We start from the raw sequence: 25,996 nt of genomic DNA, 5'->3' as shown, positions 1-25,996 counted from the left end.
GAGGTCATGCACTGATCTCCACAGCTAGGAGATGGCAACTTTTAGCCTGGGGGATAAATGCTCCCTGACGAAGCTGCAATAGCGCAGTGAAACACGCGTGTTGGGCACAGTGTGTCCACGTGTGTACACATATATGAATGTTTAATATACATGATTGTTAAAAACTGTTTCCACTTGTGAGAGAGACCAGGCTTTACTATTAGTGAATGCATGAGTAGACATACTATGATTAGTGCATGCCAATAGTGCCAGTGGATAGCGGAGAGACTATTAGTATATATCCACTGACACAGGAGGAAGAGATACTTACATGAGCCTATTCACACCAGATCGATCTAACAAAGCCTGACTGGAGATTTTTCTGTAATCATTTTGTAATCTTTACTCAGCAGAGTCTGATTGGATTTAAGGCTACATATTTAAAAATTAAATTAAAAAATAAATTAAAAAGTAAACGAATGTGTATGCCATGACAGCTTTTGGATGGAACATATATAATATATAATATGTAAATGGCAGGATAGATAGCTGTTAAGTGCTATATATGATATAACACACTGGAATAGCACCAGCTATTTAAGTATCCGTGCAAGTCACAATATCTGCACCATTTAATCAGTGTGATGTGAGCAGTTTCTTATTCTAACTTTGTAACAAACATGACTGACAATATATAAGAGAATTGCAACATACTCCACAGCCACACTCAACTCAGCACATTGTAGCAATCTCACTGGCAACATCAATAAGCCAGCTAGCAGCTGAAAAATTACACAAACTGTCAGTGAGACAGCACAGCCTAATCTATGTGCCACAATTAAGTCTGAAGTTGAAGACTTTGTGTTCTGTTTCCATCCATATTAATAAATCCTTCTTGATAGGTTAGATCTATCTTTCCACATATTATTATATTCTATGTGTATAGATTTGAATTACCTGGCATTATAAATTAAATAAAATCCTCCTCAATTACACAAGTGGGAGGGCATATGTTGCCATTTAATGAATGACTCTATCCATACTATTAACCACTGAACCAAGATCACACTATATATATACATATATATATAAGAAGTAGGATCACTACATCCCTACGGAGTAGCCCAATTACACTGTAAAAAATAAGGGTTACTCCCTTTAACAGTGCGGGCTATGGAAGTGATGTTCTGTGCTGACAGATAGTTGGCTTTCTAATACAATTGGGGTTGGCATACCTCTAAGGAAAGCAATATATAGTGCTGATACTCCTAGCATAATGGAACATTAGTCAAGCACAGATATAATTGTGAGCTGTGAGACTTGAAAACGGGAACTGCCATATTCCCATCAGCTCAAAGTGAATAGATATCACTTCAATCTCAGGATCCTAATTATCATTTATTATTATATATATATATGTATGTAAAAATAGAACTAATACACTCTTAAATGGCAGTCGAGTGATTTACGGTCTAGGAATACGGACTCAGTGGGGATAGACCATTTGGGACAATAAAGATCATAGATTTTGGCAATATATATGCCCATACGGTTACCAAATAAAGTCTTATACCAAAACACACGTGGACACATTTTTTAAAAATCTTTATTCACATTTTTTCATCTCTTTAATTCACATATATGTTAGTCATTGTCAATTTTTTAATTCTATGTTTCACTGTAGTCTGGATCAATGATTCATAATACAATTTAATGTATAGCTAATAAAGGTTATATTTTAATAATACTTCTAGTTAGTGCGTCAATATTACAGATTCCTCTGTTTCTTTTCCTCTCCAAACCTTAATGGATAAATGCAATCAAGTGGCCCCTGCATATGTCCCTAATTGCCCCTCCATAGCTGTCTCTCATTACCTCCTCTATAGCTCTTTCTCACTGCCAGGTCCTTTGATGTAACACTGAGCCCTTGCAGCACACACTGACCTCATAACACTCGCTGACCTCATCAATGCCCACTAACCATAACAGCACTCACTGTCCACATCAGAGCACTCACTGACCCCTCACAGCACTCACTGACCCCCCTCACTCACTGCCCCCCAATGCACACACTGACCTACTCACTGAACCCAATTCAGCACTCACTCTCACCAGCCCCTTTACTGTCCACCTCACAACACCCCCTGCCCTCTTAACTGTCTAACACACCGCACCCCCATCAGCCACTACGCTGTCCATCTCAAAGCACTTCCAACCTTCAAAACTAACTCACAGCACCTCACCATCCCTACATCTCCAATGCACACTTCTCAGCACTCTCTCAGACCCTTCAATGTCCAGTTCTCATCGCATTTCCTCAACCCATTCAATGTCCAAATCTCACAGCACTACCCCATCTTCAGTATTGACTTGTCACATCTGTAGGTGTTCATAGTTAATTTTTTGTTATGGGGTGCACCACATGAGTAGCGTGTCTAGCACCACCTTCTAGGGCATGTCTAGCACACCCAGGGACATGTCTAGTAATATTTTACATTCTCTCAGTAAAATGACACTGCCCAATGTCATTTCTCCTTAGTTCCTAATAATAACGTAGATATAATACATCTCAGAGAAATAAAATGAAACATAATAGTGTGACCACCCGCCAGTACTTACTGTCTGCTACAGCATAACATATATATTGGTAGATGCTCAATTAGCTTAGTGATATCATACAGGTGCTCGAAAGGGAGGGGTATTTCTAAGCAAGAAAAAAAGGCATTTGTTTCCCCCAGCACCCTGAATGATAACTGTAACCAGATCTAAATTCCACATGATAATAGAATTCAGAGATCTTCGTTACACATATTTGCGCAAATGTGTGAATAAGCCCCAAAGCCGCATCAAGGCGTCTCTGTATAAGCCTTGATGCGGCTTTGGGGCTTATTCACACATTTGCGCAAATATGTGTAACGAAGATCTCTGAATTCTATTATCATGTGGAATTTATATCTGGTTACGGTTATCATTCAGGGTGCTGGGGGAAACAAATGCCTTTTTTTCCTGCTACAGCATAACCCTGAGTCCTAGCTGCTGCTGCACCCTATCGCTGTTTATACTTCCCCAACCTATCCCTGATTCAGTGACATAACTATAGAGCGGTGGGCCTACAGTAGGTGCATATGCACTCCCCTCCCCCCACACACACTCTACCCCTTGCACCTCCCTGCACCTACACCCTGATTTTCAGTGGCCCACTCTGAAAAGTATGGGAGATTAGGGAGCCGAACATCTGAGTTTTAATTTAACACAAGTAAGAGTTTAAAATAGAGATGTGCGGCGGACACTTTTTGGGTTTTGTGTTTTGGTTCTGGATCTGGATCTCCACTCGTGTTTTGGATCTGGATTGGTTTTGCCAAAACCACCCTTTCGGGTTTTGGATCTGGATGTTTTTTGAAAACAACATAAAAAGAGCTAAAATCACAGAATTTTGGGGTAATTTTGATCCTACGGTATTATTAACCTCCATAACATTCATTTCCACTCATTTCTAGTCTATTCTGAACACCTCACACATCACAATATTGTTTTTAGGCCAAAAGGTTGCACCGAGGTAGCTGGATGACTAAGCTAAGCGACATTAGTGGGCGGCACATACACCTGGCCCATATAGGAGTGGCACTGCAGTGGCAGACAGGATGTCAGTTTTAAAAACTAGGCCCCAAAGAGCACATAATGCAAAGAAAAAAAAGAGGTGCAAGATGGAATTGTCTTGGGCCCTCCCACCCATCCTTATGTTGTATAAACAGGACATGCACACTTTAACAAACCAATCATTTCAGTGACTGGGTCTGCCATGGCTGAAATGATTAATTTGTTTGGGCCCCCACCAAAAAAGAAGCAATTAATCTCTCCTTGCACAAACTGGCACTACAGAGGCAAGATGTCATCCTCATCCTCAGTTTCTCCCCCTCCCTCCTTCAGGTCAGGGTTTACATCCTCTTCATGAGAGAGATATACTATTCAAACAAATAATTTAGTTGTCAGTGGACTGCTTACGCTATTACCCAAAGTTTCTGAACCTGACAATGACTTATGATGAATGTGCTGCAGGTGACTTATAAGGGAGGATGTTCCCAGGTGGTTAACGTCCTTACCCCTACTTATTATGGATTGACAAAGGCAACAGATGGCTTGACACCTGTTGTCCGAATTTGTGGAGAAATAATTTCACAACGAAGAGGTGGATTTTTTGGTATTTTTTCCCAGGCATGACAATGGGCTTTTTCCCCTATAGCCAACAACTGTCTCCACTGGTGCCTTATTCAAACAAACCACATCACCATCAGAATACTCATCATCAACTTCCTATGCAGCGCCAGCTACATCCATATCCTCCTCATCCTGGTGTACTTCTACAGTGACATCCTCAATCTTAATATCAGCAACTGGACTGGCGGTGCTTCTCCCAGCACTTGCAGGGGGTGTGCAAATGGTGGTAGGAGCCTCCTCTTCCCATACAGTGTTGTGAAGGTCAGGCCTAGACATCGCAACTACAGACAGTGCCAGCACCCCTGTATTTTCACAACACCCCTGTAATTTTACAGCATACAAGACAGGGCTATTGTACACTGATTTTCACTGCACCCTAGAATTATTACAGCATACAAGCCAGGGCCAGTGTACATTGATTTTCACTGCACCCCTGAATTTTTATAGCATACAGGGCCAGTGTTATGTTATTTAAGCAGTAACACCCCTATATTTTACAGCATACAGCAGTGTGCTTTTCATTTTTAACAACTGCACCCATGAATTTTTATTGCAGACAGGGCCAGTGTAATGTTATTAAGACATCAGCACCCCTATATTTTACAGTGCCCATGGCCCCTGTACAACACAGTGACAGCCAGGACAGCAACACCCATGTACAGCTGCTGTACATGAAACACCAGTGACAGCCAGGACAGCACCCCTAACACAGCACAGGTACACCACAGTGACTTCAGCAGCACCCCTACAGAGCACACACTAACCCCACCCGACACCACCACCCACAGAGAGACAGAGGTCTGTCTCTCTCAGTCCAGAGTGAAAATGGCGATGATGATGTTTTGCCTCGTTCTGGTCTCCGAGTCTGGCAGGAAGTCCCGAGCCAGACTCGGATCCAGACTCGGAGTGTGAGGTTCGAGGAACCCGCTCATGTCTAACGATAACTAGATTCTGATTGGTTGCTATTGTCAACACCTTATTAAAATCACTTGCTTTTCAATTTTTCAAGACAATTCACACAGATGATTAATAATATAACCTAAATAATTTAACAAGTTTAGGGTTTTCAATTTTAGAGAAAAGAGATCTCAACTTATAATGTAATCAGGGCTGGCCCAATCATTACTCAGGGTACACAGCAGTGTAGAGTGCTCCACTGTGGAGTGTGCCATGGCTGCACTCTCCACATGCCCTCCACTCCTAGGACACCGCGGGCAACCCTGCTTCCAGGACACCGCTGGGCGCCAGCAACTCAGCTCCCAGGAAAAATCCGGCAGAGTGGTCACTGGGCACCCCCCCCCAACCAGGGCTGAAGAGCACTGTAGGAAGACCCAGCTCAGTGCAGCATCCATTAGCTGGGTGGGGTCCACTGCATTGGTGCAAGTAGAAATATTTTCTTATGGGTACTGAGTGATGAAAAATGGCCGTTGTCATGTGTTGTGATGGGGCGTGGCCACATACTGCTAGTGGGAGTAGCCCCATCACAACACTTGACACTAGCGGTGTGGCCACATGACACAGCCCCTTTTGGGGGGAATTCTGGAGGCAAGGCTAAAAATATATACTAATGCCTCCATTATAATAGAAATATATAGTAATGCCCCCAATTTATAACAATATATAGTAATGCCTCCAGTATTAGAGAAATATATAGTGATACCTCCAATATAATAGAAATATATTTTTAATGCCCCTAATTTATAACAATATATAGTAATGCCTCCATTATAACAGGAAAATACAGCCACTGTCGCACTCCCAGTAACCCTGACAAAGTGGGAGGAGCCGTCATGCTGCCAAGCACCATGGTCTTGTTGCTTTGTGGCACATTATGATTGTGGCAATGGCAAAGTGTGTGGCAGGTGGTACTGCATTCCCGCTGCCAAATTCTTAAGGGTACTCCGTACCCAAGCGTACCCGCATACTTGCACCACTGACTGAGGGGAGGTGTGGTTACATCACATACATCGAGGGCCACACTGCATGGTTTGTCTGTCTGGAGTGGCTGATAAGGTTAGGGGAAAGGGCTTGAAAAAATATTTGGCCTGGACATCTGCAGAGTATGGACATAATGCTTTCTAAGTGGCACTGGATCTTTCCTGATCAGGGCTGGCCAACTCGTTATACTGGCTATGCAGTCATGTAGAGTTACACATATGGAGGGCACAGAAGCTGCCTTCTTCTTCCCAACTGCTGACCGCTGCTGCATCTCGAGATGTGCTCACACCCCTGCCACACTGCCTGCAGAGAGAGCTTGAACCACTTGTTAAGGTAAGCAGGGAGCTGGGGAGGGAAACCTCTGGGGCAGGGTTGCACGCTGCAGATGCCATCTTTCTGCAAGTACACTCACTACCTGTCACCTCTTCCTCAGTCACCCACTATCTACCTGTCACCCCTGCATCAGTAACCCACTGTCTCCCTTTCAGCCCTGCCCAGGGTTGGAATGACCCCCAGAGGGCACAGGGGAAACCCCCAGTGGGCCCCACTGCACAGGGGCCCCTCCTCCTCATATTTATCAGGTTACAGAATCTGTATTTGAATTATACACAATACATATGTTACCTTATACTGCACAGGACTAAGGTGTATTCTCTACTGTGCATTGCTGTTATTAATCTTGTACATTATAATGCATGCACTAGCAGTAATTTACTATGTATATTTATCAAGGCGTCTAGCCCATGCACTCTCTAATGGTTAGGCAAACCAATGTGGTGGCTGGCCACACCCCATCTGGAGACTGGCCACACCCCTAAACATTGGCCCGCTACCACTACATTCCCCTGGTGGGCTCTTCATGCCCCAGTCTGACACTGCCCTTGCCTCTTCACTCATCCACTATTGGCATTTCCCTATAGACTTTAATAAGTAAAGATGGCCTCCCACACCGCTGTGACATTGCCGCCCGCACTGCCGACAACTCCACACTGCCATCACCCCCATCACTGAGGAAACCGCTGGCACTCCCACACTGCCAACACCCCTCACTGAGGACACTGCCGGCACTCCTGCACTGCCTATAAAACCGGCACCCCCACACTGCTGACTCAGCCGGCACCCCCACACTGCTGACACACCCCTGCACCGAGGACTCCGCCAGCACTCCTACATTGCTGACACTGTTGGCACCCCTGCACAGAGGACACTGCAGGCAATCCTGTACTCCCGACACATCCGGCACCCCCGCACTGCTAACTCAGCCGGCACCCCCACACTGCTAACTCAGCTGGCACCCCCACACTGCTGACACACCCCAGCACTGAGGAGCACTCCCATGTTGTCGACACCACCAGCACTCCGGCAGTACCAATACCGCCGACAACCCCACACTGAGGACACTGTCAGCACTACCGACACCCCTGCAGTAAGGATACCCCTGGCACCCCCGCACTGCTGACACAGCCAGCAGTACTGACACCACCAGCAGTACCGACACCACCAGCAACTCTAGCTATTAGCGACAGAAGGGACCAGGGTAAGAGACAGCGGCGGTCAGGAGAAGCTGGGATTCAAAAAGGGGGGAAGCTGCAAGTAAAAGTAAATAAAACCGATAATTGACAAGTGGCACCAACAGCGCCCCCTACCCTGCAGTGCTATGTGCGATGCCCACTCTGCACACACCTAGTTATGGCCCTGCCTTACCACACCCAATCAGACTCTCTGTAGCCTTCATCTGGTTATTAGATCTTACATACTCCTACCTATTTCTTTGACGTCCTAGTGGATGCTGGGAACTCCGTAAGGACCATGGGGAATAGACGGGCTCCGCAGGAGACTGGGCACTCTAAAAGAAAGATTAGGTACTATCTGGTGTGCACTGGCTCCTCCCACTATGACCCTCCTCCAGACCTCAGTTAGATTTCTGTGCCCGGCCGAGCTGGATGCACACTAGGGGCTCTCCTGAGCTCCTAGAAAGAAAGTTAATTTTAGGTTTTTTATTTTACAGTGAGACCTGCTGGCAACAGGCTCACTGCATCGAGGGACTAAGGGGAGAAGAAGCGAACCTACCTGCTTGCATCTAGCTTGGGCTTCTTAGGCTACTGGACACCATTAGCTCCAGAGGGATCGACCGCAGGACCCGTCCTTGGTGTTCGTTCCCGGAGCCGCGCCGCCGTCCCCCTTACAGAGCCAGAAGCACGAAGATGGTCCGGAAAATCGGCGGCAGAAGACTTCAGTCTTCACCATGGTAGCGCACAGCACTGCAGCTGTGCGCCATTGCTCCTCATGTACACCTCACACTCCGGTCACTGATGGGTGCAGGGCGCTGGGGGGGGGGGGGGGGGGGCGCCCTGAGCAGCAATAAAAACACCTTGGCTGGAAAAATAATCACAATATATAGCCCCAGAGGCTATATATGTGATAAATACCCCTGCCAGAATCCATAAAAAAGCGGGAGAAAAGTCCGCGAAAAAAGGGCGGAGCTATCTCCCTCAGCACACTGGCGCCATTTTCTCTTCACAGTGCAGCTGGAAGACAGCTCCCCAGGCTCTCCCCTGTAGTTTTCAGGCTCAAAGGGTTAAAAAGAGAGGGGGGGCACTAAATTTAGGCGCAATATTGTATATACAAGCAGCTATTGGGAAAAATTCACTCAATATAGTGTTAATCCCTACATTATATAGCGCTCTGGTGTGTGCTGGCATACTCTCTCTCTGTTTTCCCAAAGGGCTTTGTGGGGCCCTGCCCTCAGTCAGAGCATTCCCTGTGTGTGTGCGGTGTGTCGGTACGGCTGTGTCGACACGTTTGATGAGGAGGCTTATGTGGTGGCAGAGCAGATGCCGATAAATGTGATGTCGCCCTCTGTGGGGCCGACACCAGAGTGGATGGATAGGTGGAAGGTATAAACCGACAGTGTCAACTCCTTACATAAAAGGCTGGATGACGTAACAGCTGTGGGACAGCCGGCTTCTCAGCCCGCGCCTGCCCAGGCGTCTCAAAGGCCATCAGGGGCTCAAAAACGCCGCTCTCAGATGTCGACACGGAGTCTGACTCCAGTGTCGACGAGGTTGAGACATATACAAAATCCACTAGGAACATCCGTTACATGATCCCGGCAATAAAAAATGTGTTACACATTTCTGACATTAACCCAAGTACCACTAAAAAAGGGTTTTATGTTTGGGGAGAAAAAGCAGGCAGTGTTTTGTTCCCCCATCAAATGAGTGAATGAAGTGTGTGAAAAAGCGTGGGTTCCCCCGATAAGAAACTGGTAATTTCTAAAAAGTTACTGATGGCGTACCCTTTCCCGCCAGAGGATAAGTTACGCTGGGAGATATCCCCTAGGGTGGATAAGGCGCTCACACGTTTGTCAAAAAAGGTGGCACTGCCGTCTTAGGATATGGCCACTTTGAAGGTACCTGCTGATAAAAAGCAGGAGGCTATCCTGAAGTCTGTATTTACACACTCAGGTACTAGACTGAGACCTGCAGATAGTGCTGCTGCAGCGTGGTCTGTGACCCTGTCAAACAGGGATACTATTTTGCGAACATAAGAGCATATTAAAGACGTTGTCTTATATATGAGGGATGCACAGAGGGATATTTTGCCGGCTGGCATCCAGAATTAATGCAATGTCCATTCTGTCAGGAGGGTATTAGATAGTGATGAGCGGATTCGGTTTTACTCGGTTTTACTCGGTTCTCAAAACCCGACACTGGACAGGTGATGCTGACTTTAAAAGGCACATAGAGATTCTGCCTTATAAGGGTGAGGAATTGTTTGGGGATGGTCTCTGGGACCTCGTATCCACAGCAACAGCTGGGAAGAAAAAATACCTCAGGTTTCCTCACAGCCTAAGAAAGCACTGTATTATCAGGTACAGTCCTTTCGGCTTCAGAAAAGCAAGCGGGTCAAAGGCGCTTCCTTACTGCACAGAGACGAGGGAAGAGGGAAAAAGCTGCACCAGTCAGCCAGTTCCCAGAATCAAAATTCTTTCCCCGCTTCCTCTGAGTCCACCGCATGACGCGGGGGCTCCACAGGCGTAGCCAGGTACGGTGGGGGGCCGCCTCAAAAATTTCAGCGATCAGTGGGCTCGCTCACAGGTGGATCCCTGGATCCTTCAAGTAGTATCTCAGGGGTACAAGCTGGAATTCGAGGCGTCTCCCCCCCGCCGTTTCCTCAAATCTGCCTTGCCGACAACTCCCTCAGGCAGGGAGGCTGTGCTAGAGGCAATTCACAAGCTGTATTCCCAGCAGGTGATAGTCAAGATGCCCCTACTTCAACAAGGACGGGGTTACTATTCCACACTGTTTGTGGTACCGAAACCGGACGGTTCGGTGAGACCCATTTTAAATTTTAAATCCTTGAACACATACATAACAAAATTCAAGTTCAAGATGGAATCGCTCAGGGCGGTTATTGCAAGCCTGGAGGAGGGGGATTACATGGTATCCCTGGACATCAAGGATGCTTACCTACATGTCCCCATTTACCATCCTCACCAGGAGTACCTCAGATTTGTGGTACAGGATTGCCATTACCAATTCCAAACACTGCCGTTTGGACTGTCCACGGCACCGAGGGTCTTTACCAAGGTAATGGCAGAAATGATGATACTCCTTCGAAAAAAGGGAGTTTTAATTATCCCGTACTTGGACGATCTCCTTATAAAGGCGAGGTCCAAGGAGCAGTTGTTGGTCGGAGTAGCACTATCTCGGGAAGTGCTACAACAGCACAGATGGATTCTAAATATTCCAAAGTCACAGCTGGTTCCTACCACACGCCTACTGTTCCTGGGGATGGTTCTGGACACAGAACAGAAAAAAGTGTTTCTCCCGCAGGAGAAAGCCAAGGAGCTGTCATCTCTAGTCAGAGACCTCCTGAAACCAAAACAGGTATCGGTGCATCACTGCACACGAGTCCTGGGAAAAATGTTAGCTTCTTACGAAGCAATTCCATTCGGCAGGTTCCATGCAAGAACCTTTCAGTGGGACCTCTTGGACAAGTGGTCGGGATCGCATCTTCAGATGCATCGGCTGATAACCCTGTCTCCAAGGACCAGGGTATCTCTACTGTGGTGGCTGCAGAGTGCTCATCTTCAAGAGGGCCGCAGATTCGGCATACAGGACTGGGTCCTGGTAACCGCGGTTGCCAGCCTTCGAGGCTGGGGGGCAGTCACACAGGGAAGAAATTTCCAAGGACTTTGGTCAAGTCAGGAGTCGTCCCTACACATAAATATTCTGGAACTGAGGGCCATTTACAATGCCCTAAGTCTGGCAAGGCCTCTGCTTCAAAACCAGCCGGTACTGATCCAATCAGACAACATCACGGCAGTCGCCCATGTAAACCGACAGGGCGGCACAAGAAGCAGGATGGCGATGGCAGAAGCCACAAGGATTCTCCGATGGGCGGAAAATCACGTCTTAGCACTGTCAGCAGTGTTCATTCCGGGAGTGGACAACTGGGAAGCAGACTTCCTCAGCAGACACGACCTACACCCGGGAGAGTGGGGACTTCATCCAGAAGTCTTCCAACTGTTGGTAAACCGTTGGGAAAGGCCACAGGTGGACATGATGGCGTCCCGCCTAAACAAAAAACTAGATATTGCGCCAGGTCAAGGGACCCTCAGGCAATAGCTGTGGACGCTCTAGTGACACCGTGGGTGTACCAGTCGGTTTATGTATTCCCTCCTCTGCCTCTCATACCAAAGGTACTGAGAATAATAAGAAAACGAGGAGTAAGAACGATACTCGTGGTTCCGGATTGGCCAAGAAGAGCTTGGTACCCAGAACTTCAAGAAATGATATCAGAGGACCCATGGCCTCTACCGCTCAGACAGGATCTGCTACAGCAGGGGCCCTGTCTGTTCCAAGACTTACCGCGGCTGCGTTTGACGGCATGGCGGTTGAATTTCCGGATCCTAAAGGAAAAGGGCATTCCGGAGGAAGTCATTCCTACGCTGATAAAAGCCAGGAAAGAAGTAACCGCAAACCATTATCACCGTATTTGGCAAAAATATGTTGCGTGGTGTGAGGCCAGGAAGGCCCCAACAGAGGAATTTCAGCTAGGTCGTTTTCTGCACTTCCTACAGTCGGGAGTGACTATGGGTCTAAAATTGGGTTCCATTAAGGTCCAGATTTCGGCTCTGTCGATTTGCTTCCAGAAAGAACTGAATTCACTGCCTGAAGTTCAGACATTTGTAAAGGGAGTGCTACATATTCAGCCCCCTTTTGTGCCTCCTGTGGCACCTTGGGATCTCAACGTGGTGTTGAGTTTCCTAAAATCACATTGGTTTGAGCCACTTAAAACTGTGGATTTGAAATATCTCACGTGGAAAGTGGTCATGTTATTGGCCTTGGCTTCGGCCAGGCGTGTGTCAGAATTAGAGATGTGCACCGGACATTTTTCGGGTTTTGTGTTTTGGTTTTGGATTCGGTTCCGCGGCCGTGTTTTGGGTTCGAACGCGTTTTGGCAAAACCTCACCAAATTTTTATTTGTCGGATTCGGGTGTGTTTTGGATTTGGGTGTTTTTTTCAAAAAAAACTAAAAAACAGCTTAAATCATTGAATTTGGGGGTCATTTTGATCCCATAGTATTATCAACCTCAATAACCATAATTTACACTTATTTACAGTCTATTCTGAATACCTCACACCTCACAATATTATTTTTAGTCCTAAAATTTGCACCGAGGTCGCTGGATGACTAAGCTCAGCGACCCAAGTGGCCGACACAAACACCTACCCATCTATGAGTGGCACTGCAGTGTTACGCAGGATGGCCCTTCCAAAAAACACTCCCCAAACAGCACATGACGCAAAGAAAAAAAGAGGCGCAATGAGGTAGCTGTGTGACTAAGCTCAGCGACCCAAGTGGCCGACACAAACACCTGGCCCATCTAGGAGTGGCACTGCAGTGTCACGCAGGCTGGCCCTTCAAAAAACTACTCCCCAAACAGCACATGACGCAAAGAAAAAAAGAGGCGCAATGAGGTAGCTGTGTGAGTAAGCTAAGCGACCCTAGTGGCCGACACAAACACCTGGCCCATCTAGGAGTGGCACTGCAGTGTCACGCAGGATGGCCCTTCAAAAAACCACTCCCCAAACAGCACATGACGCAAAAAAAAAAAGAGGCGCAATGAGGTAGCTGTGTGAGTAAGCTAAGCGACCCTAGTGGCCGACACAAACACCTGGCCCATCTAGGAGTGGCACTGCAGTGTCACGCAGGCTGGCCCTTCAAAAAACTACTCCCCAAACAGCACATGACGCAAAGAAAAATTAAAGAAAAAAGAGGTGCAAGATGGAATTGTCTTTGGGCCCTCCCACCCACCCTTATGTTGTATAAACAGGACATGCACACTTTAACCAACCCATCATTTCAGTGACAGGGTCTGCCACACGACTGTGACTGAAATGACGGGTTGGTTTGGACCCCCACCAAAAAAGAAGCAATTAATCTCTCCTTGCACAAACTGGCTCTACAGAGGCAAGATGTCCACCTCATCATCATCCTCCGATTCATCACCGTGTACATCCCCCTCCTCACAGATTATCAATTCGTCCCCACTGGAATCCACCATCTCAGCTCCCTGTGTACTTTGTGGAGGCAATTGCTGCTGGTCAATGTCTCCACGGAGGAATTGATTATAATTCATTTTAATGAACATCATCTTCTCCACATTTTCTGGAAGTAACCTCGTACGCCGATTGCTGACAAGGTGAGCGGCGGCACTAAACACTCTTTCGGAATACACACTTGTGGAAAGGCAACTTAGGTAGAATAAAGCCAGTTTGTGCAAGGGCCTCCAAATTGCCTCTTTTTCCTGCCAGTATACGTACGGACTGTCTGACGTGCCTACTTGGATGCGGTCACTCATATAATCCTCCACCATTCTTTCAATGGTGAGAGAATCATATGCAGTGACAGTAGACGACATGTCCGTAATCGTTGTCAGGTCCTTCAGTCCGGACCAGATGTCAGCATCAGCAGTCGCTCCAGACTGCCCTGCATCACCGCCAGCGGGTGGGCTCGGAATTCTGAGCCTTTTCCTCGCACCCCCAATTGCGGAAGAATGTGAAGGAGGAGCTGTTGACCGATCAAGTTCCACTTGACTTGATAATTTTCTCACCAGCAGGTCTTTGAACCCCTGCAGACTTGTGTCTGCCGGAAAGAGAGATACAACGTAGGTTTTAAATCTAGGATCGAGCACGGTGGCCAAAATGTAGTGCTCTGATTTCAACAGATTGACCACCCGTGAATCCTGGTTAAGCGAATGAAGGGCTCCATCCACAAGTCCCACATGCCTAGCGGAATCGCTCTTTCTTAGCTCCTCCTTCAATGTGTCCAGCTTCTTCTGCAAAAGCCTGATGAGGGGAATGACCTGACTCAGGCTGGCAGTGTCTGAACTGACTTCACGTGTGGCAAGTTCAAAAGGTTGCAGAACCTTGCACAACGTTGAAATCATTCTCCACTGCGCTTGAGACAGGTGCATTCCACCTCCTTTGCCTATATCGTGGCCAGATGTATAGGCTTGAATGGCCTTTTGCTGCTCCTCCAACCTCTGAAGCATATAGAGGGTTGAATTCCACCTCGTTACCACTTCTTGCTTCAGATGATGGCAGGGCAGGTTCAGGCGTTTTTGGTGTTGCTCCAGTCTTCTGTACGTGGTGCCTGTACGCCGAAAGTGTCCCGCAATTCTTCTGGCCACCGACAGCATCTCTTGCACGCCCCTCTCGTTTTTTAAATAATTCTGCACCACCAAATTCAAGGTATGTGCAAAACATGGGACGTGCTGGAATTTGCCCAGATATAATGCACGCACAATATTGCTGGCGTTGTCCGATGCCACAAATCCACAGGAGAGTCCAATTGGGGTAAGCCATTCTGCGATGATCTTCCTCAGTTGCCGTAAGAGGTTTTCAGCTGTGTGCGTATTCTGGAAAGCGGTGATACAAAGCGTAGCCTGCCTTGGAAAGAGTTGGCGTTTGCAAGATGCTGCTACTGGTGCCGCCGCTGCTGTTCTTGCGGCGGGAGTCAATACATCTACCCAGTGGGCTGTCACAGTCATATAGTCCTGAGTCTGCCCTGCTCCACTTGTCCACATGTCCGTGGTTAAGTGGACATTGGGTACAACTGCATTTTTTAGGACACTGGTGAGTCTTTTTCTGAGGTCTGTGTACATTTTCGGTATCGCCTGCCTAGAGAAATGGAACCTAGATGGTATTTGGTACCGGGGACACAGTACCTTAAACAAGTCTATAGTTGGCTCTGCAGTAATGATGGATACCGGAACCACATTTCTCACTGCCCAGGATGCCAAGGCCTCAGTTATCCGCTTTGCAGCAGGATGACTGCTGTGATATTTCATCTTCCTCGCAAAGGACTGTTGGACAGTCAATTGCTTGGTGGAAGTAGTAAAAGTGGTCTTACGGCTTCCCCTCTGGGATGACCATCGACTCCCAGCAGCAACAACAGCAGCGCCAGCAGCAGTAGGCGTTACACTCAAGGATGCATCGGAGGAATCCCAGGCAGGAGAGGACTCGTCAGAATTGCCAGTGACATGGCCTGCAGGACTATTGGCATTCCTTGGGAAGGAGGAAATTGACACTGAGGGAGTTGGTGAGGTGGTTTGCGTGAACTTGGTTACAAGAGGAAGGGATTTACTGGTCAGTGGACTGCTTCCGCTGTCGCCCAAAGTTTTTGAACTTGTCACTGACTTATGATGAATGCGCTGCAGGTGACTTATAAGGGAGGATGTTCCGAGGTGGTTAACGTCCTTACCCCTACTTATTACAGCTTGACAAAGGCAACACACGGCTTGACACCTGTTGTCCGCATTTCTGTTGAAATACTTCCACACCGAAGAGCTGATTTTTTTGGTATTTTCACCAGGCATGTCAATGGCCATATTGCTCCCACGGACAACAGGTGTCTCCCCGGGTGCCTGACTTAAACAAACCACCTCACCATCAGAATCCTCCTTGTCAATTTCCTCCCCAGAGCCAGCAACACCCATATCCTCCTCATCCTGGTGTACTTCAACACTGACATCTTCAATCTGACTATCAGGAACTGGACTGCGGGTGCTCCTTCCAGCACTTGCAGGGGGCGTGCAAATGGTGGAAGGCGCATGCTCTTCACGTCCAGTGTTGGGAAGGTCAGGCATCGCAACCGACACAATTGGACTCTCCTTGTGGATTTGTGATTTCGAAGAATGCACAGTTCTTTGCTGTGCTTTTGCCAGCTTAAGTCTTTTCATTTTTCTAGCGAGAGGCTGAGTGCTTCCATCCTCATGTGAAGCTGAACCACTAGCCATGAACATAGGCCAGGGCCTCAGCCGTTCCTTGCCACTCCGTGTGGTAAATGGCATATTGGCAAGTTTACGCTTCTCCTCCGACGATTTTATTTTAGATTTTTGAGTCCTTTCTTTACTGATATTTTGTGTTTTGGATTTTACATGCTCTGTACTATGACATTGGGCATCGGCCTTGGCAGACGACGTTGATGGAATTTCATCGTCTCGGCTATGACTAGTGGCAGCAGCTTCAGCACGAGGTGGAAGTGGATCTTGATCTTTCCCTATTTTTGGAAACTCAACATTTTTGTTCTCCATATTTTAATAGGCACAACTAAAAGGCACCTCAGGTAAACAATGGAGATGGATGGATACTAGTATACTTATGGATGACGAGTGACTGACGACACAGAGGTAGCTACAGCCGTGGACTACCGTACTGCGTCTGCTAGTATAGAGATGATAATGATATAAAAAATATATATATATCACTACTGCAGGTATATATATATATAATATATAATGACGGACCTACTGGACGCTGTCAGCAGACTTCTGAACTACTAGTATGAAGAAGATAGAAAAAAAAAAACCCACCACAGGTAGGTATACAATTATGGACGAGCACTGACGACACAGAGGTAGCCACAGCCGTGGACTACCGTACTGCGTCTGCTAATATAGAGATGATAATGATATAAAAATATATATATATCACTACTGCAGGTATATATAATATATAATGACGGACCTGCTGGACGCTGTCAGCAGACTGCTGAACTACTAGTATGAAGAAGATAGAAAAAAAAAAACCCCACCACAGGTAGGTATACAATTATGGACGAGCACTGACGACACAGAGGTAGCCACAGCCGTGGACTACCGTACTGCGTCTGCTAGTATAGAGATGATAATGATATAAAAAATATATATATATCACTACTGCAGGTATATATAATATATAATGACGGACCTGCTGGACGCTGTCAGCAGACTGCTGAACTACTAGTATGAAGAAGATAGAAACCCCCCCCCCCACCACAGGTAGGTATACAATTATGGACGAGCACTGACGACACAGAGGTAGCCACAGCCGTGGACTACCGTACTGCGTCTGCTAATATAGAGATGATAATGATATAAAAAATATATATATATCACTACTGCAGGTATATATAATATATAATGACGGACCTGCTGGACGCTGTCAGCAGACTGCTGAACTACTAGTATGAAGAAGATAGAAAAAAAAAACACCCACCACAGGTAGGTATACAATTATGGACGAGCACTGACGACACAGAGGTAGCTACAGCCGTGGACTACCGTACTGCGTCTGCTAATATAGAGATGAAAAAGATGATAGAGATGAACCAAAAAAATATAACACTACTGCAGGTAAATATTTTATATAATATAATGAATGACGGACCTGCAGGACACTGTCAGCAGAATGCGTTTATAGAATAAAAAAAAAAAACACCACAGGAGTGTTTGTTTAACTTTTTTAGGCAGACAATATACTGGTGGTCAGTGGTCACACTGGCAGCAAAAGTGTGCACTGTACTCCTGCTACAACTGCTCCCCAGTCTCCCCCACAATTAAGCTGTGTGAGCAGCACTGGCAGTGAGCACTCAGCACAGTCAGATATAATACATACATAGATGATATATTATCATTATCATATTATCATGCAGCACACTGAGGCTGAGCACAGATATGGTATGTGACTGTGTATCGTTTTTTTTCAGGCAGAGAACCGATTAAAATTAAACTGGTGGTCACACTATCAGCAAAACTCTGCTGCACTGTACTGAGTACTCCTCCTAATGCTCCCCAAATTAGTAAATCAACTCAAGTGTCTCTGACTCTCTAATCTAATCTAAACGGAGAGGACGCCAGCCACGTCCTCTCCCTATCAATCTCAATGCACGTGTGAAAATGGCGGCGACGCGCGGCTCCTTATATAGAATCCGAGTCTCGCGAGAATCCGACAGCGGGATGATGACGTTCGGGCGCGCTCGGGTTAACCGAGCAAGGCGGGAGGATCCGAGTCTGCTCGGACCCGTGCAAAAAAGGCTGAAGTTCGGGGGGGTTCGGATTCCGAGGAACCGAACCCGCTCATCTCTAGCTCAGAATTGGCGGCTTTGTCATGTAAAAGCCCTTATCTGATTTTCCATATGGATAGGGCAGAATTGAGGACTCGTCCCCAGTTTCTCCCTAAGGTGGTATCAGCTTTTCCCTTGAACCAACCTATTGTAGTGCCTGCGGCTACTAGGGACTTTGAAGATTCCAAGTTACTGGACGTAGTCAGGGCCTTAAAAATTTATATTTCCAGGACGGCTGGAGTCAGGAAAACTGACTCGCTTTTTATCCTGTATGCACCCAACAAAATAGGTGCTCCTGCTTCTAAGCAGACTATTGCTTGCTGAATTTGTAGCACAATTCAGCTGGCGCATTCTGCGTCTGGATTGCCGCATCCTAAATCAGTAAAAGCCCATTCCACGAGGACAGTGGGCTCATCTTGGGCGGCTGCCCGAGGGGTCTCGGCTTTACAACTTTGCCGAGCTGCAACTTGGTCAGGGGCAAACACGTTTGCTAAATTCTACAAATTTGATACCCTGGCTGAGGAGGACCTTGAGTTCTCTCATTCGGTGCTGCAGAGTCATCCGCACTCTCCCGCCCGTTTGGGAGCTTTTGTATAATCCCCATGGTCCTTACGGAGTTCCCAGCATCCACTAGGACGTCAGAGAAAATAAGATTTTACTCACCGGTAAATCTATTTCTCGTAGTCCGTAGTGGATGCTGGGCGCCCATCCCAAGTGCGGATTGTCTGCAATACTTGTATATAGTTATTGCCTAACTAAGGGTTATTGTTGAGCCATCTGTTGAAAGGCTCAGTTATATTTCATGCTGTTAACTGGGTATAGTATCACGAGTTATACGGTGTGATTGGTGTGGCTGGTATGAGTCTTACCCGGGATTCAAAATCCTTCCTTATTGTGTCAGCTCTTCCGGGCACAGTATCCTAACTGAGGTCTGGAGGAGGGTCATAGTGGGAGGAGCCAGTGCACACCAGATAGTACCTAATCTTTCTTTTAGAGTGCCCAGTCTCCTGCGGAGCCCGTCTATTCCCCATGGTCCTTACGGAGTTCCCAGCATCCACTACGGACTACGAGAAATAGATTTACCGGTGAGTAAAATCTTATTATTACTCTCACTAATATCACTCCTCCCGATATTAATCTCACTCACCCTTACAACTTTCCCAATCTCCATTCTGAGCCACACATGCTCCACTTGTTTTAGCTGTGCCCTTCTACTAATAGAATGTAACGTTTCGGAAGAGCAGAACCCTTTGCTTCCCTTTGCTCTCTTGTCTGCATTTATTTTGCCTCTACTGTTTATCCCTGATTTATATATGTTCTTTTCTCCTCACTGTCTGATACTGCAGATATATCGGGCACCTTACAAATGTATGATTCAAATAATTTTATTATTATGACAGCTTACGGTTCTGGGAAGGGGTGAGTTGCCCTGAGCTACCTGAGCTCCTTGCCATAAGACCATCAAACTTCAATTAGATTGGAGTAGAGAGATGGTGTTAGTTAACCTTTAAAATGATAAAAGGGTTCTGGCCACAGGATTTTAAGATTTTAAATGGCAATAATATTAATTGGAAAACACCTCTCATTTTTTTCATTTAATGTTATTGCCCTTTTAAATAGCATGTAGAGTCACCAAAAGGCAGCAGCTTTGAAATGCCACCTCTTAATAGACCCCTTCATGATCTTTCATTACTTTCACTTAATAATAAAAGTCTTTCTTTGTTCCTTAGCCTCATCAAATCTTATTATTAATATGTACATTCATAAATGGTGGGAAATGATGGAAAGTGATAAACTGTGCAACATTTTTATATTGTACTTTTTTTTCTACATTTTACCATGGTCAAAAATATAAAAAGCTCATGTTTCATTATTTTGATTATCAATATAGTTTTATAATTGACATCTTTTAGGTCATGTTTACAGCATGCGAGCTGGGAGTGTTTGATTTGCTACATGAAATGGGGGAGCCTCTGACAACAGCAACCATTGCTTCTCGCTTGTGTGCCAGCGTAGATGGAACAGATCGGCTGCTCACTACCTGTGTTGGACTGAAACTCCTGAATGTTGAATTGAAAAATGATGAAGGTACCATTATTTTTTTTTTAGATGTTCTCAGTTGATTTCCATAACCAAGGGTGCAACTATTAAAGGGATTCATTGGTCACAACGGAAATAAGAGGCTCAATGAGCATACACTAATACAGGTTGAGTATCCCATATCCAAATATTCCGAAATACAGATTTTTTTTGAGTAAGACTGAGATAGTGAAACCTTTATTTTCTGATGGCTCAATATACACAAACTTTGTTAAATACACAAAGTTATTAAACATATTGTATTAAATGACCATCAGGCTGTGTGTATAAGGTATATATGAAACATAAATGAATTGTGCGTATGTACACAAACTTTGTTTAATGTACAAAGTAATTAAAAAAATTTGGGAAAATGACCTTCAGGCTGTGTCTATGGGGTGTATATGAAACATAAATGCATTCTGTGCTTAGACTTGGGTCCCATCACCCCAATATCTCATTATGGTATGCAATTATTCCAAAATACGGAAAAATCCAATATCCAAAATACTTCTGGTCCCAAGCATTTTGGATATGGGATACTCAACCTGTAGTTCATAACAGTCAAATTGATAACAGACAAAATTCACATCATTAGGCATGACATAAATTACGTAATTAAACCCCTGCCTGCCCACTTGAAGCTCCCTAAAATTCTGGGTTCTGATGGAATTCTTCTGGATATTCGACTGCTACAGTACGCTTTCATATTGGATTTCAGGCAAATAGAGTATGCTTTTATGCTGAGAAATCAGAATTATGGCTTTGACATATATGTCTTAGACATGACATGAATCTTGTCATTAAACCCCCATCTGCCCACTTTACCAGGTTAGCTCCCTAAAATTCTGTATTCTTCTGGATATTAGACAGTTACAGTATGCTTTTATTCTGAATATCAAACTACAGTATGCTTTTATGCAGAAGAATCAAAATTCTGTTTTACTGTATCCTAAGGTCTTAGTCCATAGACGTGATAGTGAAATTATAGGGAGCATAAATGTATGATTTATGGGAGGCTTCCTGACCTGCACTTATATCTGTGTTTTGCTTCTTTTTTGTGTGCTTTCTTAGCTTATTACTCCAACACTGATCTTTCCACCACATATTTGGTCAAGTCAAGTCCAAAGACAATGTATCCCATGATGATGTACTACTCTAACACCATCTATAGGTGCTGGCAATTCTTACCTCAAGCTGTAAGGTACAGTCTGTAAAAATACAATCTACTATTAAAAGTATTTAATACTTTTGTCAATATACTCGCTGGACTGATTTACATAGATTTGATGGGAATAGGCATAAGCAGATCCAAAGTAAGACTTGTCGGAAGAAAGGGGGCAGGATTGATTAATTGATTTCCGTCAAGACAGCAGTTTCCGACTTCAATTGAATACCCCCTTAGTATTCAAGCCTTTCTCATTCATTTTTCCCACCTTCTGTATTTTCTATCTAAGATCATAACCATACTCTTCATGTGCCTGATACAGATGTGGACTGAGTAAGCATAGCTGCTGCATCCTTGGAAGCAGCAACTACAGTATGCTTTCATATGTTAATGCAGCAGGATGCGTCTGGCAGAGCCGGATTAAGGGGGGGGTCCCGGGGATACGTACCCCGGGCCCCCCTTTCCAAAAGGGCCCCCCGTCACACCACAGATCGGATCTCTCTTCCGATCCGATCTGTGGTGCTGCGCTCTCGTCCGCACTGCAGCCGTACAGACAGGACAGCTGAGCAACGGCTCAGCTGTCCAATAATGTATGACTGAAGTAGTCTGCCCCAGTGGCTGAGCAGCAGGCTGCTTCACTCATACCTGATTGGAGAGCTGAGCCGTCGCTCAGCTGTCTGTGCGGTTGGCGGGAACAGGAGCACAGTGTGATCGGGCTGTGGCTGGTATGTGACCCCCCCCCCCACACACACACACACACACACACCCCTTCCCTTCTCTTGAATAGGGGCCCCTCTGTCTTAAGTGCCCCGGGTCCCCCATGCTCTTAATCCGGCTCTGGCGTCTGGTATAGGTAGATGCCTCTTGCATGCGGGATCAGAACGAGATGCCGCCGGACGAAATCCCGGCGGTCGGAATACCGACACCGGGATCCCGACCGGCACAATCCCTACAGGGGGGCGAGCGCAACACAGCCCCTTGCAGGCACACTAATTTATTCTTCCTCTATGGGTGCCGTGGACACCCACAGAGGGAGAATATGTCAGGATTCCAACCGCCGGGATCCTGCCCGGCGGGATCTTGACTGCATCCCCTTGCATGCATGTGTGATCCAGTGCTACAGTCTAGGATGCATTATCTCTCACTTACTGCACCATTGGCCGGCTGAGTGAACCCTAAGGTCACACAGATCAGCCGTCGCAGTTCTGTTCCAAAGGCCAGGAAATGTTCCTGCACAAGTCCTAGTGATCCATACAGTATTTGTAATTCACCACTGATTGATAGAAGATTCTCATTGGATTTGCAGTTGGATAGTAACTACAAAACTGAAGGTGACTTCTAATTGACGGTGAAAAGTGTTGCATAATGGACACCATTACTTTAGAGTAGACACTAAACCACCATCGATGCTGTCAGTTTGGAACTGAAGCAAAAAACAATGTTTAGTATATTTACTCCATGGTTTTTGTAAATTATGACAAATGCTAGATAATTTGGGATAATAAAATTAGTAACTGTATAATAAATGGAATGTTTTGCCGACTGAATATAATAACATAATGTTTCTTACTGTGGTTTAGTGAAGGAAAAAACCAGTATGAAAGAGCGTTTGGAGTATCTTCAGAAAACCCATTTAATGCTGTTTACAGGTAACTATAGTACAGTACTTTGTCACATAAATTGTAGTTTAAAGTTATTGTATCTGTTTTTAAATATTCCCTGTTGCATAAACTCTGCCAGATGCTGAAAACATGTTTCTGTTATGTGCAAACCGTAGAATAGCATTTTACAAATGTAAATGTCACAGTATGCTTGTTTTGAATCTTTAAAATTGACAAAATAAAATCTGCATAGTAGGAAATAAATGAAATTATCCACCTGTATTCAGAGTTGGCCACATCTAGGCTGCCGCCTGTTCCCATCCATCCACTTGTGAAAGTAGCCATCATCACTCAGTGCAGACTTGTACCATCCCCATCATTGGTGCAAGAGATCATCTGAAATCCACTGGTGGATTAGCTGCCGGCTCCATGGAGGCCAATAATATTGTGCCTTGGAGTGGCCTGACCCCTAAATTCACCTCAGCTATCAGGTGGATCTATGCATATGCTCACATCTGAATAACCCACATTTCTGCCTACACACCCAAGGTGCACTTATCCTACATTGCCACCCAGTTTCTCCCTCTGTACCACTAGTGATTTTGCATCTGAGATGCATATGGTCCCATAGTTTCCCAAAGTTGTATGCACAGTTCATAAACATCATGAGATCGATCTGCTGAGCGGACTTGTGTACTACTCTGAATCAGACATACAAATAGCAAGACAGCGCTGGCGAGCAGATGATATTTAACTAACCATTAAATTAGATGTATATAATATTAATCACAATACATATAAAAACATAGGGCCTAATTCAGACTTGATGGCACCTCTGCGAATTTGCAGAGGTTTGCGATTGGATAGTTGCCGTGAAATCCATCCCGTGCAAGTCTGCGTATAAAAAGCTTTGCAAATGCCGGTCAGCTGCAAATCCGTTCGCAACTCACTCACCATCAAATGATTTTTCCAGGACTTACTTATACAGTGCGAAAACAAACAGGCTGATCGGGCTGGAGCCGACGTCACATACCCGCTCTAAAAATGCTTGGAAATGCCTGCGTTTTTCCTGGCACTCCCAGAAAATGGCCAGTTACCACCCCCAAACGTCCGCTTCCTGTCAATTTGCATATGCCTAGCGATCAAAAAAGACGCAGGATTTTTTCACAGTTTGGCCTCGCGCCTGCGCATTACGATCCGTACATATATCATGATGCGATTTTGCACAACAGCGATCAGGTCTGAATTACGCCCATTATCACATGAACACATACGCAGGTGCGGCTATTAATAAATAGACAAGCAGGGAAGTGTATTTAAATCTTATTCCAAGGTGTATACTATTTACAAGATAATATAAAGCATAGTAGCAGAAGTCTTTATATATATATATATATATATATAATAATTATAATTTTTTTAAGTGAAGCAATGTATGTATCAATAGACAATGTACAACAGAGTAGGTGAATATATACAGTCCAGAAGGCCCATCATGAAGGAATAAAAAAGACTGATTAAGCATGGGTACAGCATTGATAGAAAGTCATATGGTCATCAATAGTAAAAAAACAGACATTGATAGGGCCACGAAGATGACATGACAAGCGAGTATAAAAGTTACAGTTAAATCAAACTTGAACTTAATAAAGTTTTCATGCATAACAGATTCCAGTTTATTAGTGCCCAAACAGTCTGAAGCAGTCTTGTTAGTAAAAGAAACTTAGATACAGTATAGCAGCAGTCACTTGTGCATGCTTAACAACATCGCTGTTAGAAGATACAGTAAATAAATATCTGCCTGCTCATAATCCAATTCCTGGTCAGGAAATTAGTTTAAAAATGCTAATATATTTGTATACAGGCAAATGTCCCGATATTACTCACAAACGGAAGCAGTAAATCTCCCTCTTGGCTGCTGGTACACTGGCTGCAGCCTTGTCTGGAGTATTGGAGCTGTAATTCCATACCGCGCTCACGTACATGGAGTGGCAAACACTGGCTGAAACACTGAAACCTTACGCATTTTTTCTCTTATATCTATAATCTGTGTCTTCCTCCACTTAAAGCTGGATATATTATTATTATTATCCTTTATTTATATGGCGCCACAAGAGTTCCGCAGCACCCAATTACAGAGTACATATGCACATAATCAAAACAGGAAAACAGTGACTTACCGATGCAGACAATGTAGGACAAGTACAGGGTAACTAAACATAACTGCATCAGTAGACGATACTGAGATAAGTATCAAGGTGGACGAAAACTGCAGGATTTGGGCAGTTGAGTATTAAAGTAAGAAAAGGATAAGCACATGAGGTAGAGGGCCCTACTCGTGAGAGCTTATATTCAAAAGTGGAGGGGCAGACAGACAAGGGTGACACAGATGGGGTAGACCGAGCATGGGACAGAGGGTTAGGATGAGATTTGGCTGGGTTTGGTAAAGAAGTGGGTCTTAAGAGCCCATTTGAAGTTCTGTAGAGAGCTGGAGAGTCTGAGGGGAGGAGGTAGAGAATTCCAGAGTAAGGGAGCAGCACGTATACATTATATGATTATCTGTCCAATCTTTCTGTTGGAACTAAAATCTGGTAGTATATGGGAGCAAATGACAATT

At 45.3% G+C, this 25,996-nt stretch overlaps 1 protein-coding gene across 1 annotated transcript in view; it reads left to right on the top strand.

Moving 5' to 3' along the window:
• Window positions 1-25,996, top strand: part of LOC135049805 (acetylserotonin O-methyltransferase-like) — an 88,518-nt gene that overhangs the window by 4,661 nt on the left and 57,861 nt on the right. Inside the window, exons 2-4 of the mRNA XM_063955686.1 lie at window positions 20,445-20,619; window positions 21,685-21,814; window positions 23,359-23,427. Coding sequence (XP_063811756.1) covers window positions 20,445-20,619; window positions 21,685-21,814; window positions 23,359-23,427 — 374 coding nt within the window. The remainder of the gene's footprint in view (window positions 1-20,444; window positions 20,620-21,684; window positions 21,815-23,358; window positions 23,428-25,996) is intronic.

Source organism: Pseudophryne corroboree, chromosome 2, assembly GCF_028390025.1.
Source record: "Pseudophryne corroboree isolate aPseCor3 chromosome 2, aPseCor3.hap2, whole genome shotgun sequence".
NCBI lineage: Eukaryota > Metazoa > Chordata > Amphibia > Anura > Myobatrachidae > Pseudophryne > Pseudophryne corroboree.
The sequence above is the reverse complement of the archived record's forward strand: the minus strand, read 5'-3'. Positions and strand labels throughout refer to the sequence as shown.